Source organism: Parasteatoda tepidariorum, chromosome 8 (assembly GCF_043381705.1).
Source record: "Parasteatoda tepidariorum isolate YZ-2023 chromosome 8, CAS_Ptep_4.0, whole genome shotgun sequence".
In the NCBI taxonomy this organism is placed as follows: domain Eukaryota; kingdom Metazoa; phylum Arthropoda; class Arachnida; order Araneae; family Theridiidae; genus Parasteatoda; species Parasteatoda tepidariorum.
The window spans coordinates 23260759-23281541 of record NC_092211.1 but is presented as its reverse complement, the minus strand read 5'-3'; the positions used below and the strand labels follow the sequence as shown (position 1 = coordinate 23281541).

Here is a 20783-nt window from a genome sequence, read left to right as displayed (position 1 = left end):
ATATATATATATATGTAGTATATTTATATGGAAAAAAACATTTTCTTTAAAATACTTTTAATGAATAAACAATTAAAAATAGACTTGGTACATTAAATTCATACTTTTTTTCTAATCAATTGACTACTTCGTTACATTCCTTAGGGAAGCAACGCTCATAAGGAGAAGTAACTTGTAAATCTGGCGAGTTTCTCCCATTACAAACAACGATTCTCTCTAATGCAAGCAATGATTCTACTCGGTCAAGCTAGCTGAGAATATAACCATTATCGCTTAACCATTAGTAGAAAACAGCTTCTAAATACGATAGCGGTTAAGCTATAGTATAAAGCGGATAATCGAAGTAACTTTGGATCGAACTTCTTTTCAATAAAATAAATTAGCTGCAAACTGAAACAGTTATTTGAACTAAGAAATCAAAAATCATTTTACAAATCTCATTGTAAAAAAATTTAATTACTTCCATATTTTACAACTAGAATCACTGTTGGGATCATTTTTTACGCTGTTTTTCGAGGATATAAGTGAGCTTTAAAGCTCAACATTTCCGAAATTGCTTCTAAGTATACACTATCAAAATTTCCTCCCTTTACGTTGCTTAGTAAATTGAATAATCATAGAAATACCTGAAACAGCCTAAAGGGCTTATTTTAACCATTGAAAAAAATATTCGTTTTGTAAGTTTCATGCTTATTTTTGATTTTACTAAATAAGAAACATCGTGAAGATGGTGTATAATAAGGAATCACAGTGTTAATAAGAAGTTCAGGCAATAGTTTACATTAAATTAGGGTATCTTCAATTACATCCCCAGAATAGTTGAATTGAGCTCTTATTGGCTTAATATCTCATTCATGAGTCCAAAGCTATGTACATTCTGATTATAAACAGTTATTTTTGTCATAATCCTATACAAGAAAGAATTATTGGTGAACAGTTATTCATCAGTTAAAAATCATTTACTTTGGAATGATATAAATTTTCGTTAAGAGTCAAATTGAGCCCCGATCGTGGTTTTAAATAAGTCCAAAATCTTTCTGTTCCAGTTCATTTTTCTCTAAAGCATCTCATTTGGTTACACAAATAGAAATAAAATACTTAAAACGCTAAAGCTTTTAGAAATACGGGTCTTCAGCTTTATTTACGAAGTTTCTCTTAAGATGCGATAACTATCATAGTTGAATAAGGTTTATTTTATTTCATTTGAAATAAGGAATGAAATGATTTTTTTAAAGAAAATAGTCGGTTAAAATAGAACTTTATTTAGAAAATGCAAGTAAAAAAGCACCTTTTACATAAGCATAACATAGTTAACTACATAATCATGCTACTTTGTTCTGCTGAAAATGGTGATGATAAAATTCAAAACGTTTTAAATAACAAGCACACATGTGGTTTATTATGTCCCGTTTTAACATGAGATTTTTTTCGGTAAAATATTAAAATTGATAATAAATTTTATGTTTTACCATTTTACTTTGAATTTAAAGACTTTTATCAGCAATGATTTTGACTACAATGATAATAAAAAGGTATTTCTTAACAATAATATAAACCCTGATAATCATCGTGTAATATTTCAATGCCCCGGCAAAATAATTTAAATTAATTAAAATTTTATTTTGATATACTTCAAATATTCTAGCAAGTTAGAAATTCCCGGGGTGGTACCTATAAACGTATGAAAATCACTGTGTAAGGGTAAAATTTTATGACTTTGCTATGTTACTCCTATTTTATTAGCATTTACTATATTGGTTTTAAGTTTCTATACATTCTAGTTTGGGTTACGCAAATTATATGTTTCTTATTTCATTTAAAAATTACTCACTGCGTGATTATTTCGGTATAAAATTATAAGTGTAAGTTTCAAAAAAAATTCTTGAATATATCAGCAGTTTGAAAAGTTTTTTTAAGAACAAAGGACATCATCCATTTCACGTGACTAGACTAACAGTTAAAAGATTTTAAAATTTTAATTATGTAATCCTGTACGATATTGGCGATATGGAAAATATAACACCCTGATCAGAAAATTAACTTTCTTGACATTACTTTCATAAGCAAAACTAAACTAATCATTAGTGCCATCCCACTGTTGCATATATTGGTTCTTTCTAATCGATACGTGTTGCATGTTCTGTCAAAGGATCGAAATCTAAATTAAATATTAGTTACTCTAGAACTTAATATATATATTGGTTCCTGTTAGTTTTTCTCTCGTACACTGTCAAAAATTACGTATCAAATTTCGGTAAAAAATAAGAGCATTCAGGTTGCTAGTAGTTTTTTCCTTAAAATTTATTTGTACTACAATATGTTACTGAACAAAAAATATGATATACCGTGATTTTTACAGTAATAAATAACGTATAATCACTAAATCACTCTAATTTAATAAATATTACTGTAAAACCTACGATGTAATATTTTACAGTAAGAATGGATCTTAATGGTGATATGGATTTTATGGATGATGCGCTCAAAGTGCCTGATTTGATCCGGAAATTTTTACAGTGCACGTTCAGTCAAAAGATCGAAATATGAACTACTCATTAGACTCTTATCAGAATTGGAAACCTTTTTGGACCGTGTGTCATACGTTTCGTTAAAAGGTCGAATGATAAATCAATGATTGCAACCTGGTTTTTACACACTTTTATCAGTATTGGTTCCTTTTACGGAATACATGTCACAGGTTTTTACGGAATACATGTCTCAAAATGTCCAATTATAAACTAATCATTAAATCCACTCCACTTTTACCGACCGTTTCTTATTAGAGCGCCTTACTCGTATCAGAGTGGGCGTCTGAAAAACGCTCAGACGCTGATATTCCAGCGTCTGAGTTATGTCTCTGAAAAAAAGTTTGGAAAAATATAAAAATTAATAGCTAGATCTATCTCTCTTGTTGATCACTGCAATTCAATTAAAATTATGAAATAGAGTTCGATTGCAGTCAGGCTCACCGTGGGAGGTTCTCGTGGTCTTCCTCTCCATGTAACGCAAATACGGGTTAGTTCCATCTAAAAGTCCTCCACGAAGGCAAATTTCTCCCAATACTTGATTAAGGAGCTCCCTTGTCTTCTATATTGTGTTCAAAATTACCAGGCTAAGGAGTTGGACATTAGTAGTTCAAGCTGGAATTTTGTTGGTTGTTCAACAATGGTTATACAATGAAATAAAATGGGTAAATTAGCATTAAATTAGTTTAAAAATGACGAAAATAAGTTGAGAAAAAATCATAATAGATCTATAGATATTGCTAAATATTTAAATCATATAAATTATAGACACCGATAATAAAATAAAATTAAATACACTCATGGACAAAAAAATTAGCGCACCAAGAAGGAGTTGTCAAAATGAAACGAAATTTTACATACGTAATGACTGCTTTGATATAAGTAAATGATTAGAAAATCAAAGACAATCGTTTTTCTTTGATTTACTAATCATTTACTTATATCAAAGTAGTCATTACGTATGCAAAATTTTGTTTCATTTTGATAACTCCTTCTTGGTGCGCTAATTTTTCTGTCCACGAGTGTGCATTAAAATAAAATAAATAGGAAAAATCTATTTATTAAAAGTCTCGTGTCACTTTCTAATTTAGTACTCTATTTTACTCAAATTGAAATTTTCAATGCACATTCAAATTTAAAAGTTACATTGTGTCGTTTTTATTACATTATAAATCTTTTTTAAACATAATGATTTTAAATTTTTTTTAAAATATTAAATAAATTAATTTACGTTTAATCAACGGCGGTGCGCAAACAGACCTTGCCATCTACATAAACTCTAATAGATTAGTCATTTATTAAAAGAGATCAACTTACAAATGCTGCGCACTTCTCAATTAAATAAAATGTCAAAGCTAAAATATTAAGTTCCAAATTTTATCCGAGGAAATTTATTAATTCAGTAATGTTTTACGCAGCTTAAATTCATTCCAATAATTCATTTACGCTACCCGATACCTTAAATCGTAAAATTATTCTCGCGATTATTATTCATGAAATGCATTTATTTGAATAAAATCTTAACGTGAGTCACGTAAATTCATAACGAATGAGTATCAGAGTAATTAATTCACTTTTCAGAATTGAATTGTAAATGTAATTTCTGTAACTCAAAAATCTATTAATTATTAGCAAAATATTAGCAGTAAAGGCGTATATTACTGTTAATATTTATGTAATAATTAATTTATTTTCATAAAGATGGCTTTTAAATATTAATAATTGTTGTATTAATAAATAGTTGTTCATTAGAATATTTAAAATGTTGTAATAACATGGATTTGTCAAAATATTAATTCAAATTTAGAATTGTTTTAGAGAACAGTTCATTTTATGAATTAAAGATTTAAAAATAATGAGATTAATCCTTTGCATTAAATTTGAGTAAATTTGAAACAGTGTTTAAAAAATAACAAAATTTTATCAAAACCTAAATATATTTTTGTGTCACATAGTTGCTAATCAGTACAAATGACATAGATGGCAAAACAGAGATTATGTTGTATATTTATCTATGTTTTGCCATTTGTCCTCCTGATGAAATATCCATGTGATATACCACAATAGCCAAGTGATATACAATATGCCACTTATTGGCGTTTAGGCTTTAATAAAACTTTACCTAGTTGTAATTTTAAATTTTATTTTTAATTGATTTCATTAATATCCAGACATTTCAGCTTAATTTAAACGTAAAAGCCTTTTTGTTTCGCATTGGTATATCCTCATTCGTAGAACAAAAATGACTGATTATGTAAAAAACATTGCTTATCATTTAAAAAATTATGTTCAATCACTTTTAATAATTTCGAGAAATTTTGACTTCATTAAAACCTAAATGCGTTTTGGTGTCACATAGGTAATTTGGTGCACAATAAAAAAATTTCCTCATCAGAAATTTTGCTTCAAAAAAGATTTGATGTGTATAATTTTGCCCCCTCATATTTCTTAACAATATTTTGTAAAATCAATTTTTACCCCAAGACTTTTTCATCACAAGAATAAAAAAGGTTATTTGTTTCTAATGAAACTTGGACAAGCCAAGTTCGCCAGTCATTGGTCTTTTGCAAATTAAGTCTTTCGTTTGCCAGGAGAGCACCACAAAGGTGAAAGTACGTCTTGGGTCAGAACTCCACGGATACATGGTAGAACGCCTCATTCGTGAGGTACGTTCCTCAATTCAGACATAGATCTCAAGGGAAAGGAAATTTTCCCTAGATCCCTGTAGCCCTGGTTCTGCTTAACGACCTACCACAGGACATCCGATTCCACAGATTTTACGATTACGTATATCACATGTACTCGTTGGGAAAAGCATAATAATGAATTAAAAATATGTAAAGCACAGTTGAGTTATGATTGTTCTTTTATGTATCTGCAGTGCCACAGCGGTAAATAGGGTATTTTCGAAGTACCCAGTCTGTATTTACTATATATATGCGGAAATACCCTAAACTAAAATAACTTGCATTTTCCTACTGCAGTGCTTATTAATCCAAACATGATACATACAAATGGTATTACTTCAAAAATGTGTAACTTTACAATGTATTAAATGTTTCAAAAATTGCTGTTTCTTTTACACATTTCATTCTTTTATTTTCATAATAGTTATTTCCAGTAGTCATTACGATATTTATTATGCTGCATTATGAATTTTAAAAGTACGTAACAGTAGTTTAAAAGACGGCATAAAAATTACTTTCTTTTTTTTTCCGTCGAGAAAAGTTGTATGATGAAATGATACATCAATTCTTCATCGTAATCTTTAAGAAAAGTAGTTTTTTTTATTTCACTATATATATACAAAATATATACTCTACTGATTGATAGATATAGAGAAAACATAGAGGAAATAATTTAATAAAAAATAACGAAAAAGAGAAGAAGAAAAATTATTAAAATAAAATATTTTTAAAAGTATTAAAAAAGTAAAAAATATTGAAAAACTAAAAAATATTAAAAAGCCGGGAAAAAATTATAAAAATATCTAATCTCGTCCTCAGCTCACACCATTATATCTGCAAAAAAGAGCACTCCTTTTTGCAGTTATTAATTTTTATGAGTGTGTGAGCTGAAGACGTGATGATAGTAAGCTGATAACGTGATGTGATGATGCATACATAATTTTTTTTTGTTTTCCGGGTTTTTAATATTTTTTAAGTAAATTTTTTCCTAAAAATTTAAAATTTTTTTCATTTTTTTATATTCTTTTTTCCATTTATTAATCTTTATTATATTGTTTTCCAGGCTTTCTCTTTATTTTAGACTTATTTTATGAGTTTTATATACTTGCAACTTAAGTGCAGTAAATAAAACTTATTATTTTCCATAATTTTCTTCCTTTTCTTTTCATCCTTTTTGTCTTGATTGTGTTAATGAGATTACCTGGATTCGAATCCTAGTGACAGCTGGTTGATACGAATTCCACATCCGGCTCGCTCCGACCACAATGCTGACGTAAAAAATCCTCAGTTATAGACAAAAGTCTGTATTAGAGTCTCCTTGCAGTTAGGCCTACCATGAGAAGTTTTCGTGATTTTCCTTTCCGTGTAGTGCAAATGCGGGTAAGTTCCATGAAAAAGTCTTCCACGAAGTCAAATTACTCCAAATACTTGATCCAGGTATCCCCTTGTCTTCTTAAGTTTGTTCAAAATTACCAGTCTACGGAGTAGAACATTGGCAAACGTAAGCCCCAAACTGGATCAACTGTTCAACGACAGTTATAAAATAAGATATGAAATATTTTAAAGTTAAATTGCACAAAGTAAAGTGAAAATGCCAGAAAAATAACAATTCAGTTAACTACGTCGAATAATTTTGAAATTAAAACTTCGCGTCAAGAAGTGCTTTATGGTTCTTCGCAACTGGAGCACACATGCACTGGTTTGTTTAGTAAAATGTGTCTCCATGATAATCGTGTCTAGAAAATATGTAATATGTCCATTTAATCCTCTAAAAGAGGTCTGATTTCATGTAATTTGTTTCAGACCTTTGTTTCCCGTTTCATTTGCTACGGAGTGGATAAAGTCATTATTGGCAGTCGTAAACTTAGAATTGAGTCGACTGTTCAACAACGGTTAAAAAATAAAAGTAAAATCAATAATAATTAATATTTGCACCAACTTTTCCTCGTAATACCTTAGAATAACATTTTATTCCATTTTCTTCAAAACTCACTCATTAATTTTCTCTTTTAGTATCGAGTGAAATGCCACACCACAGAGCTCCCATTTTCACATTTGAGCCTCCAAGTCTGAATGTATTTTCAAATTCATCTGGATCAACGATTCCTTGCAATGCAGATGGTCGGCCTTCACCCATAATCCGCTGGTTGAAGCACGATGGGCTGCCGGCTCTGGATCTGCCAGGGCTTAGGCATGTCAGGCACGATGGGGCTCTAGTCTTTCCTCCATTCCCTGCAGAAGATTACAGGGCTGACGTGCACGCGACTGTTTATAGATGTGAAGTTTCTAATTCTGTTGGAACACTTGGTAGCAGGGATGTTCACGTGAGAGCTGGTAAGTGCAAGCCGTCAATAAAATATCTTTTTCATCTAATCGATTTCGCCTATGTTCCGTAAAAATGTTAGTTTATTTCGAGAAATGGATCGTATTTTAAAAAAAATATACCAAAATCTATATTTGGAAGAAAATAAACTCATTTAAAATTGGGAATTAGGGATTTCTATTATGAGAAATCAATGAAATATTTAAATGTTTGCTTCGAAATTTTCAGAATTTGATTTTTATTTTTTTATCTAAGTAGTTTAGTAGTGTAGTTTTTATTTGAAAAATAACAGTTTTTCTGCAATAATGATTAATATTTACTGCAGAATTTATATTATAAATTTAAGTTTTACTGATACAAAATTAATTAAGTGTTTTAGATTCAGAGACTGATTTTCGAAACTTGTTTTAACAGTAAATTCTTATCATATAAACGTTAATCATATAAACGTTAAGACTGTAAATTTATTACATTTAATATGAAATAAAATGATGCAGTTTAATTTGAGAGACTTCTGTCAGAAACCTTTTTTTAAGCAAATATAAATTAATTTACAAAAATCAAATGTTTTTTAGAGGTTTTTGATAAACATAAAACTTAAAAGCAAACATTCTGTAAATCGGGTAATTTCGAAAATCTCTGTCTTTTTAAACTTTTACTTTTCTTATAAAACATAATAAATTCAGAAACGAATTTTGTTACACTGTGAAAAAAAGTATGGTTAAAACTACAAGAACACGATACAATTAACAGTGTTTCTGGCTATACTATAGAAACATCGAAAGTGTTGGTAATTATTATCAAAGGGCTATCGTAATGATTTTGATAAAATTAACAATAAAATATGGTTTTATAATGTTTGGTAAAACTTGGTAATTATATCTTATATCTAATTATATTATTAATTATATCTTAGAACATGGCATAAGAACCATTTATTCGGTTAAATTTTCTTTGCAGTTTTGTACTTGTAACTCAATGTGCCATAGTAAGGACTATAACTTTGAAAACCAGAATTTTCAGTAAACCGTTACCATATAAACGGAAAAACTACGAAATGGTTTGAATACCGTGTATATTTTTAATACCAAAATTAAAGCTTGTTTTTTTTTTTATTTTTTACCCGAAACGTGATTACCATACAGTACGGTTATTTTACCAATTTTACCCGTTTACATATAATGAATGGTTATGTATTTTAAAATTCCAATAAAGGAAATATTAATAAAAAAGTTTTAATTTTTGAAAATTTAAGAAAAATTTGTGGGCTCTTGTTTCGGAAAAAACTAAAGCATGTGGGAAATATGTTAAAATTTCGTTTGCAAAATTATCTCCTTCATGCATGAAAACGAGTTTAGCAATGCAATAGAAAAAAAAAGGTTTTCCTTACATTGACTAGGAAACAAAGTAATACTTCTCGTAAAAGTTTAAACTCTTCATTCATGAATTTAATAAATATTTTAATTTTAAAACTATTTCAAAAGCATTTTAAGGACATTATACGTAAATTTTAATTCTTTTATTATTTATATGGTATTTTTATCGGTAACTTATGATTATTATCATTCTTTTTATTTGCATTACCCGTTATTGTATATGATCATGGTTAGAAAAGAATTCAATATATCACATAATAGACACTCACTGATTTGAACAGTGCTAAGGTACGGTTTGAATAATTTGTCTTGAAGTTTTATTTAAACAATTCCACATTCAAAATTTACATTCAAAAATTATTTGTTTTAAATACAATCTAAGGGACAAATCCTTTTAAACTAAAGCGTAAGGATATGTGCATATTTTTCTTCTTTTTTTGAAATTTCGCTGAAATGTCAGAATTGTAAGATTTAGAACATAGAAATTCAAAAGCTAAAACATATATTTTAAATAATCGTGGCTTGTTTAATACAAGATGGAAAATTAAAGCTTAAAAATTGTTTGATCATAATTAAGCCGATAAGCACTTAGAATTCTGTCAAATTAGAATGTGAAATTAGAATATATATATTTAGAAGCCTAAGAATCCTTTTCCGAATTAATAAATAAAACTCATAAATATTAAAATACTCCAGTTAAATAAAAATAAAACACATCAGTTTTGAGGAATTAAGACGTAATTATCGGAATAAATTGAAATATTGGACCGTTTATTGTGAAAATAGATATTTTGAGAGTGAAAATGTTCCCGAATAAAAAATAAATAAAAATGTACATACTGTTTAAAATGCATATTTAAGTTTTATTTTATTTATTTGTGAGTGTTCAATCTATTGAATTAGAATTTTTTACCGTAAAAGTAAATGTAACAGATTAAAAATTTTCTAAAGCAATTTATTTTAGTTAATATCGTGAAATATATTCGATTAACACAATTTAACTGAAATGCACTTAATCGAATATGAAATTGTGCTTATTTTATTCATTACATTAAACGTGATAATTTTTAAATTGTTTTTACTTCGAAAATATTGAATTTCAACTCGTATTTAAAAAACTTTTTGTTATGTTCATATAATTAGTTTATAACAAATTATTTACAGTTTATACGAAAAAAAATAACGAAGAATTATCCAAATGTAAATTTTTATTTAATTAGAAAATTAAATTAATGTCATACTCATATGCGAAAAAATCGACTTTTTCCTTCCCTTGATTTCAAATAGATTTTTATGAAAATCAAAAGAACCTCTTTTTTTTCCCTATTTCTTTCGTTATATACTGACGCAGTTTACATTTATATTAAGTTAGGCTACTGACAAAGTCAAAATCCTGAAGTTTCTAAAATAGATCTATTCAATGTCATTGAACTTTAACTAGTTATGTAAGTATGCTTTTCAAATAGAATAATATTTCCCGTTCACATTATTTAGATGAAAAAATATCTAAGTTCTGTATTGTAAACATTATGTAATTTGGTTATTTAAATGCTTTATACGTTACATTTTGGTATATTTATTCTTGCCTATTTTTAAATTTTAAATTTAAACAGATTTAGAGATAAAAACTTAAAAATGAAATATGATTTACGTGATTGCATTAAAATACATATTCTGTTAAAATACAAAAAAAAGTTTTTATCAATTATATTTTATTGAAAATGCCAGTCTTAATTTTCAAATAGTTAGGATCATAATGTTAACTTACAATCCAGATTTAATTAGGTAAATATTTTTTTCTCATTATAATCTACTAACACTGATGAAAGGGTATGGGCAAACTGACAGAATATGGTAACATTTACAGTATTTCTGGACTTATGGTAATGATTTTGGTAATGATTTGAGGACTTTGGTAAAACTAACAATAAAATATAGTTTTATAATAACATCATGGCATGAAACAGAAAATTATAAATGGTATAAATACCATAAGCATATTTGTATAAATACCATGTATACAAATGGTATAACTCTATTTGTTTGGTAAAGTTTACTTTTAAAGTTTACAATACAATTGGGAAATTTGAAAGCCAAAATTTCTGATAAGCTGTTATCATATGAACGGAAAAAATTACTGAAAGAATGGTTTAAATACCGTAGATTTCTTTTTATTAAACAAAATTATTCTATTTTTTTAACCATAAATGTTTACTCCATAAAAGTAAGTTAATTTTACAAGAATGTTTTTCTCCGTAAACCGAAAAAAACCAATTCAATATTGATGTGTCCTGTAATCATTTTATTTTTAGAACTGAATGAAATATTCCACTTAATTTGTACTACCTGTATGACCATGTAAACTGAAAGCATATATGCAATAAATAAGCTATAATTCTTGGAAATTAATTATACTATTTATAATTCTTAATAAGCTGTAATAAAATAAGCTACAATAAAATAAGCTATAAATGTTTAAAATATTCTGTTTAATATGTGCCTGAGTAACCAGTTTTCATTATATTAGTAATTTAGTGTTACTCAAAATTTTACAATAAAGTATCATGAATAGCTTTATAACTTTATGATGAGACAAAATGCATTCAAAATTATGATTTCATTTTCTAATTCTATTATTTAAGGATGCTGTATTTACTTTAATTTATTCATCAGATATTTCATCGCACGAATAATAACATATTTAGTTTCATCGTTACGCAAATAAAGGACCCTAATTGACAATACATGTTATAGCTTTAGGGTCTGTCAGTGAATGATACGGTCGTCTTTGGCGACTATTAACTCACTGAATTTTTTTACACATTTTATTGCTAAGCATTCTTTTTATGTAAGCATATCTGTCGTACTACAATACTGCAGACATATATTAATCATATTTACTTAATTTTATTTTCTGTCGTAATTTTATTTATAATCTATCATTGATATTTAAGCATATTTAATTTAAATCATTCGATTCCACTTTTCAGTTTTACGTCTCCGAACGTTAATCATCATCCGACGTAATCAAAATTTCCTTTTTTTTTAATTAATAACTTAATTTCAGATTAAGAATTCAATATGTTAGAATTGTTGCTGCAACTAAAGCTGTTTAATTTGCCTTTGTTGTATTTACATCATGTTTTATGTTAGACAAAGCATCCAGATACGAACCAAAAGGTACCAGGTTCGATCCCAGCCAACAAATATTTTTCCCACTTTAATGACAGGTTGGTTGGTTGGTTCTAATGCCACTTGCTACACTGGCAAATTTAAGGCAGAGTGTGCGATTCTTGCTTTTCAGTGGCGCCATCTATGGCCAAGAATTCTACTTCTGCCACATCATGCGTCACACCTGTTTATAAGGCAGACCCATTCATGCAACCATTCATTTATCCACAGATTGAAATTTTGACCTGATCAGACTATCGATCTCCAATCCAGTGCCCCCAGAGGTATTGATTTGTTATGGGAACATGGAGGACTTTTGCGACTCGACAGAATTTTAACTTGCATCAGTCACCAACTACACAGGGAGTCTTCGGCCAGCGGGGCTCGAACGCACGAACTCTCGGAGATAGGCGCAGCGCCCTACTGACTATCTCGCCTATCTCGGCCCACTTTAATGATCACGCACATTGAACACCTAATTCTCTTGATCTTCTTTAAATGACAGCATTGACAATGTATTGCTTCAGTCTGGGATTCACTTTAACTCGACAAACCGGTTTCAGGACACATTTATCGTTAATATTTATGCCGTCAATTCACAAACTATACCGACTTCCACCTAAACTATTTCTACTGAAAACATTTTCATTATGTGTTTGAATAACGAAAAATAGTTCGAGTTTATTTTTTCCGCAGTAAACGGAAATTCCATGCCAAAGTTTCTGCTAAAGCTTTTCCTCTAGTATAAAAAGATTTTTTCAAAAAATAAATTAAATACTAAAGTATATATCAGTGAAAGATTATTTTTTAATGAATTATTTAAAAAAAAAATTCTAATACTCTCCTGTTTATATTGATACTCGTCTTTCGGGGATCAGAAGGGCAGATGTATTGGCCACTCATTCATGGGTACCATATTAGATGGACCAACGTTGCTTCTGCAGTAAGTAGAAGCAGAGAGAGACGAAGGAATGAATACCCATACTTCTGACAGGGATTCGAACTTGTCTCCATTCTGTTATGAGGTCAACTCTCTGACCTTTATACAGATGAAAAATTGGTTAAAAGGATAATGTATGTTGTAGTTTAAATATTGTTATATCTAAAAAAAATATGGATATTAAGTAGAAACTCATTATCTTTTACAGTTCTAAAATTATAACATAACTACAAATATGCCATTTTCTATAGAACATTTCAACAAAAATATAATTGTTTTTATCAACAAGGGAATCTATAAGAAAACAAAACACAGTTTGCTTGTCAAATAAGTAGAATAATAAATCTACTTACCAGACAAAAACGATACACATATGTAATACGTAATTATTTTTTCTCGAGTTTAATAAGTAAAAACGAATGTCAAAGTAAGAAAAGACTATTTTTCTCTTCAAAGATAAATGTACTTCATGAAAATTCTTCTGGGGGAGTTTATGCGGTTTTATTGGCGAGTTCTTTGCTCCACTTTGTTTAAAATTTATAGCTTTTGGAAGCTCTCGAGAATTAGGTTTTTCTCTTTACATTTCTAAACTCGATCAAACATTTTCAATAAAATATCTTCTATTTTCAGTGAAAAAAGCTTATGTCGGCTCTTGTTTAATTTTTAAAACTATTCCCCGAAATAAAATTATTCCATTCAGATGGTCAATCAATATGAATAAAAATAAGATCAGCTTGTAAAAGATTGTAGAAAAGTACAATAATATCTGTAAAAAATGAAGAAAAAAAAGAAAAAAATTTATAATTCTTTTCTGTAAAAGTTGAGAACAACATTTAAATTAATTTTTGTGTGGGCTGCTCCCCCTGCTCGCTAACGCTCGCCAACCCCCGAAAATTGCTGCGCAATCTTATATGGTTTGCTTCGCAAACCAAGCTCGCTTCGCTTGCTACTATCTTAGGTGCATTGCAAATGCACAAAATTCTGAGAATTCAAAACAATCATTCAAATCCATATAACAACTTTTTTTTTTAAAAAAAATTATATCTTTTAAGTAAATATAAAATCATTAAAATAAATTTGAATTCAAATAAACACTCATTGACTGAGACTCATTTTTCAATACACAACTAATAACAATAATAAAACAAATAAATTGGTGATATAAATCAAAAATCGTCAAATAAATTCGTAATATATAAATTCGTGAAAAAAGCGCTTTCGTCAAAATACTAAAATAGAGATCTATCGACAAAGACAACTCACTTCTGCCTAGCTTAATAGTATGAGATTGCCGCAACTTAATTTTTATTTCAGTTTCCATTTTTAAAAGCGCTATATGTTGAGCCACCTCAGCTGGATTTGGCATGTGACATTTTTAGTTGCAATCATTGGTCGATTTTCTAGCGTTCCCATTCGGGGAGTTGTAATGAGGCTTTTTTTGTCGCCGTGTAAGAGAAATATATATATAGATTCAAATGGATTGTAGTCTTTTCAATGTACAATGTAACCAATCACACACCAAAATAGTGACCGAAGAAATTTGGACAATGTCATTTTTTTGTGTTTTTATAGGGGATACTTCCATATCGTGATCTACCACGCTACCTACAGTAAACGCCAAAGTGATTTAAACTGAAAAAATATTTTTAAAAATATGTAGAAGTTTGCCTGGGGGTGGTTTCGAGTTGGTCTCTTTCTGCGATTTTTATTTTTATTTTTTATTTTCTCGCGGACCGCAGACAAGAAGTTACCAAGACTTGGCGACTATTCTACCACTTATAATATTCTGTAATAATGGTCAGCTATTAATTTATTAAACAGTTTTAGAAGTCATTATTATGTTTTATCATTATTTAAGAAAAACTATGCACTAATTGATGATTTCCTTTATTTGTAGTGGTAAATCAGAAGTATGAAATTCGACTTTCTGATGAATTTGTCTTAAGAGGTAATATGGCTTTATTAAGATGTCCCGTTCCAAGTTTTGTGAGTGATTATGTCAAAGTAACATCGTGGGAAAGAATTGATGGCTTTCTCATCACTCCAGGAATCATTAGTGGTAAATTCACAACTTGAAACCTTTTTTTTTTAATGTGTAATGTTTTCACTGTATAATAAAATAACTCATTCTTCAATAATAATTTTAAAATATTTCCTGTTCCAACCAAGCCCATTTACCCAAGCACAGTATTTTAAAGTATACATGATTCTATAATTTGTCTACCATTGTTGCTTTACATTTTTATTTTACTAACACAAAGCTGTACTTCAAAGAGCTTTCTAAGGAAATTTTGTTTCCAAATTTCAGTTCATAATTTAAACAACTAAAATACCCTCAATAAGCAAACTCTTTCAAATTCTCACTAAATATTTCAGGATGATTTAATTACACTTTATCGAAGTGAACAAACTATAACAATTTTAAGTATTTGGCGTTTATCATTAGTTTCTTTGGCAGCTTTACATTCTGAAATGAGAAGCACATTGTACATAGCAATAAATAAAAGATGCGCACAAAAAAAAGAAATAATACATTTGTAACACTTCTTGCATTTCCCGAAATCGAATAATTTAAGCAATCTCAACGAAAGCTATTTTTACTATAATACTTTTAAAATACTTATACTTAAAGTAAATCCGTTGGGTAAAAAACAATAATTTGAAGTATCAAGCGTTCTATAATTTGTTGAACATAACAGTATTGCATTGTTAACTATCTTGTGCATAATTTATGTAATAATAATGTCATTAATCCATGTAATAATATAATGTAATGACATTATGCAAATTATGTAATGTCATACATTAGCATCATTATCTGTATTTCCGAACGTCGAAAAATTTAAACGGCATCAACAGGAACCCACTTTAAAGTCAAAATTTAAAAACAACTCATTTTATCCAGTTCTATTAATTTCATCGCAATAATTAAAAAACGTAGAGTTCCAGTGTCTAATGATTCGATCGGTGTAATTTAACTGATTAACTGAATTTAACTGAGTGTTATTACGCAAAATAAGCGTTTGCAAAAATAGCGCAAGCACGCTATTACGAATGTAAAAATACTATTTGTTACAGGTAAATACGGGATATTACAAAATGGAGATTTATATATCAGGGATACAACAGAGCATGATAGTGCATACAGTTTTCGCTGTCACACGGAAAATACTGTAACAAGAGAAAAGAAAGTCAGTACGAATTACGCTAAAGTAATAGTTACAGGTTAGTATAAAATCTTGAAATTATTTTTTAGCGCAATATTTTTAATTAAATATAATTACTATTCAAGACAGTAGTTATTGCTGGATATATAAAGTTCTTAAAAATGTTCATAATAAAAATATTGGTTTTGTTTTCATTCGATATTTCCCTGTTTTATAAGGTAATAGGAATTTTGTTTTAATAAGTTTATAAAAATCAATAAAAACGTAAAAACCGCAGCGTGTAGTAGTATGAGATGAAAATTACAGTCACTCTTGAAGATATTAATTGACCTGGCATGCAGTGAAAAATATCGCTGATTTCCTAAGCAGAACACAGCTATCCAAACATTTCTATCACTTGCTGTTCTTATTTAATGATTTTTTTTAAATCTTTGGTCGACTTCAGGTCATTAAGTACTTAAGTATATCTTAGTTGTAACAATAAGACAATGTACGCTTATATAAATAGTTTTAGAATTAAAAAAAAAATGCCTATTTTTATTCAAAACAGAAAAATTTCTTAGCAAATATTTATGGCGTTATTCCAGGCGCCATATATATGATGCATGATTCAAATTTAATCTCGGAATTTCCAAGGAATCAACAACCAAAAATAATGATATCTTTGTACCACTCCAGTTACTTAGAAAGTCATATTATAATGTTTAGTTTAAAGTCGTGATGTTTTATTTTAATTTATAGCTTGATGCGTGGTTGTTTCGGCAAATACTGCTTGAAGGTAATTCTTTTGTATATAAATATATATGACGCTCATGCACATTGCGTTAAATATCTGACAATATCGTCCAATGGAAATTCCAAAAATACTTCATCTCAAATCCGAATAGATCAAATTTTTTTTTTTTTAAATTTCCAATGAGCTGCACAATCGGTCCTGACGAGGAGCAGACCTAGTGCGCTCTCCAGAGTTGGTTTCCACTCTTTCAGGACCACCACAATGGATGAAATACCGTTGGTCATATTAATTTGGACGTCTAGTTTCTGCCACACTAGATGGCAGCACTGAGACTCTATTTAGAAACTAAAGCGCACTAGGAATTTAATTTTTCCGGAAATGCCAAGAGTCAATAAGGATTTTTTACATGCCGCTTAATCATACGACTTGGCCGCTGAGGATTTTCTGCATCCCTAAAATTCGGAGTCTGGGCCGGGAATCGAACGCGCAGACTTGGGCTCAGAAGGTCGACAGCAAACCAACTGCGCCACCCAGCCACATAGATCGAATATCTATCTAAATATAGTATCGTTGCTAGTATATAAATTAAAAACACTCATAATTGGTGATATGCAATTGAACTATAATTTCAGAGCCTCATCACAATCAGCCACCCAGAATAATGATACGTTCCAGCCGCGTTTCTGTACCTGTTGGCAGGAAGGCCACTCTCTCATGTTTAGCACAAGGTCACCCTACGCCAACATACCGCTGGCATAAGGTTGCAGGAGAATTACGATCTGTTCCAGAATTAGGATCGACTGTAAGGCAAGAGGGTGGAGTTCTGGTTTTCCATAAGGTTGTTCCAGCAGATGGTGGTACATACATCTGTGAAGTCAGCAACAGTGTTGGTCAAGATAAGGTCGAGGCTGAGCTAATTATTGAAGGTCAGTGTCTCATTATTGTCTCAGTGTCTCAATAAGGTTGTCCTTACCTATTGTGAACAAGTAAAATTACTACTCTTTAATTTCTTCTTATTGTGTCACACTTTATGTTTATCCTAATTTTCAAATACACTCTCTTATGTTTCATATCATGGTAATCATTCATTTCAATATGATTAACACATTAGCCAAATTATCTTAAATAACTAATTAAAATTCTTTGCTTCCTTGAAAAACACCCATAATAGAAAAAAAGCAATTACGAAGAATGCCAAGGGTAAATTCATTTAGGGAGAAAAAGATGGAGTTTGCTAATTCTTCGAAAAAATTATGGTTCAATTAACTTAACCTACGTATAAAATTCTTTAGAAATAAAATAAATTTAAGTTAAAATTCTCTAGAAAATGCATTCTAAATTATATCTCTTTCATTTTAAGACCTACATTCAATCATGTTTAGTTAAACAGATCTATATCAGTGGGAGTATTTTTTATTTTATTACTGAATGTAAACTACTTAAGACAACAAAATATCAGCAATAAAAATTGCCTTTATAATAATAATAACAAGTGAAGCAAAAAAGAGAAGAAGACAAAATAATTTTACCACATGAAAGTTTGTTCTAAAAACAAACTCTTTTTTATTAAGTGCAGTCGTTCCCTGGGGCGAAGATCTTTCAAAGTATTTTTATTGTTTACATTATTTTAGCGCGGTAAATGAAAAATCCTAAGCATTAGGAAGGACTTTAAGAACGAGCAACGCAAGGGAGATAAAAGAGGTGGTGTACCTCAGGGCATGCCTCAACGAATGCATGGAAACTAACAGAACGAAAAAAACTCCTTAAGCTTTTTTTCTGAACATCGCTTTGTCTTCAAATAAAGAAGACAATAAAAGAAGCTTTATTATTTTGACTGAAGGTTATTTTTTTTTTCATTTTTGTTTGTTATATGTTGTTTGTTAATTTATAAAAAAAAATTCTGACAAAATTTTATCTTAGCTTCTTATATTATACGCTTTCTTTACTGGTATGTTTTAGCAGATGCTTTTTTTTTCTTCTTAAGATCCGTATGCATGTATTTGACATTTTTTTATGCATCATCATAAAATATTTTACGTTAGTTATAATATCTTTACTCGTTTTTTTTACATTTTAAACCTTATTTTTTAACATTAATTATAAGCAGAAAATAAAATAAAATGCAACATAACGTTCATAAAATTAAATCTCGTAAAAAAATATAGAAATGGCACAAAAATAAGTTTTAACTATAAGGATGTAAGTTTTTTATTTCATAATTTAAAGTTTTGTTTGGTTCAGCTTAACAATTGAAATGGATTTAGATTACAATTCATACTATGATCTTTGCACCAGTTATTATTGATTTTTTTTTAATTTGCTTGTTAAATATATAAGAACTATTCCTAGGGCATATCTCCTAAAATATAATAATTACTTTTTCTAACTATTGTTGAAATAATTTTTAAACTGATTATGCAAAACAAAATTTCGATATAAGTAACGAGAAACATTTATTGACTTTTAAATTGGAGAAATTAATAAATCCGCGATACTTTTTTCTCGTAAAAGTTATCATTTTATCTATTTATAGTTAATGTACGCTTCGACTTAGTTTTGAGCATTATATTTTATTAGATTTCGCACTCTGCCTACGCGAAGTTTAGTTCGATTATAACAGCAAAGTTCCACTCGTTTGATTCAACTGGATTCTTGACGATCTAAAAATAAGATTCATAAAACAATGCATAGTTTAAGCATTTTGCTTGAAAGAAACATGCCGCGGAAGTCTTAGTACCAGAATAATACAGGGTGTTCCAAAATTTGACCGACAAATTTTAAAAGACTTTAAGAGGATAAGAACTTGCCATTGAAAAATGTCGCAAACCACGCGAAGATGAAGAAGCCTCGAACAAGTTTCAATGTCACACTGGTAAACAGTCAACTGTAAAAGATAATTTGATACTGATAACTACATAAAACAGCGATTCTCAACCTGTGGGGGGGCGCGAGAATATTCAGGAGAAAATATTATTTAAAAAAATTGATTAACTGGATGAAAGGAAAGAACACATATACATAGAAAACAAAATACATTTCGACATATTTAATAACTTATTCAAGTGAAACAACTTATTAAATCAAAATTTAAGGTGGGGAGCGAAGGGTGGCTTGGCCTTAAGGATTTTTTTATAATTTTCTGATTAAGTCTGTGTATCTGAATTTTTTCTGTAACATCTTACACCTATCTCAAATATATATCACGTATACATTTAATTGTAAAATAGAATTTCATTTATTTTACAGTACAATTTTAAAATTTTAGCTTCTGCACCTAAGTTCGCACAGGTTCCAAAGGTGAGCCATGTTTTGAAATCACTTTTTCACTTACTCAAATTATCTTTAGAAAAAACACTTGGACTGGCAAACTTCTTTTAAAAAGGCACTTTAAGTGTCTTGCTGGTAGGAACAAGTTTCCCGACTTTAAAAAAGATATTTGTTTTCAGAGTGTATAATTTGTTTATTGATTTTACTTTGATAGTTCTTGTGTGAAGTCACTAGCGATTCTTTTGAGTTCACTCATTAGAATTAATCAAGAATTATTGAGTTAATTTTTTCAGAAGGATTAGCCAACAAGTAAGAGTTAAATAACCATACTAGAGTTAACTAACTAAACCCATAACTAATCTAAAAATACCCAAATTTGCAAGAAAATACCAGAATCGACCACAAAAACACTCATAACTACCACAAAAATAAAAAAATACCTGAAAAATGACTTTAAAATGCAAACAAAACAAAAAACTTGAAACAAAATATCGCAAAGTCTACTAAAGTGCAGAGAACATCAAAATATTATAAAAATTTAAAAAATACCAAAGTTCCACATTTGCTTAAAATGAAATAAATCAATTGGCA

At 29.2% G+C, this 20783-nt stretch overlaps 1 protein-coding gene across 2 annotated transcripts in view; it reads left to right on the top strand.

Annotated features, from left to right (window-relative positions):
* LOC107438034 (cell adhesion molecule Dscam1) overlaps positions 1-20783 on the top strand; it is a 104240-nt gene that overhangs the window by 25178 nt on the left and 58279 nt on the right. For both annotated transcript variants that reach the window (XM_071184467.1, XM_016050192.3), the window contains exons 2-5: positions 7226-7546; positions 14920-15081; positions 16101-16247; positions 17558-17851. In XM_071184467.1, the coding sequence (XP_071040568.1) occupies positions 7226-7546; positions 14920-15081; positions 16101-16247; positions 17558-17851 (924 nt within the window). The remainder of the gene's footprint in view (positions 1-7225; positions 7547-14919; positions 15082-16100; positions 16248-17557; positions 17852-20783) is intronic.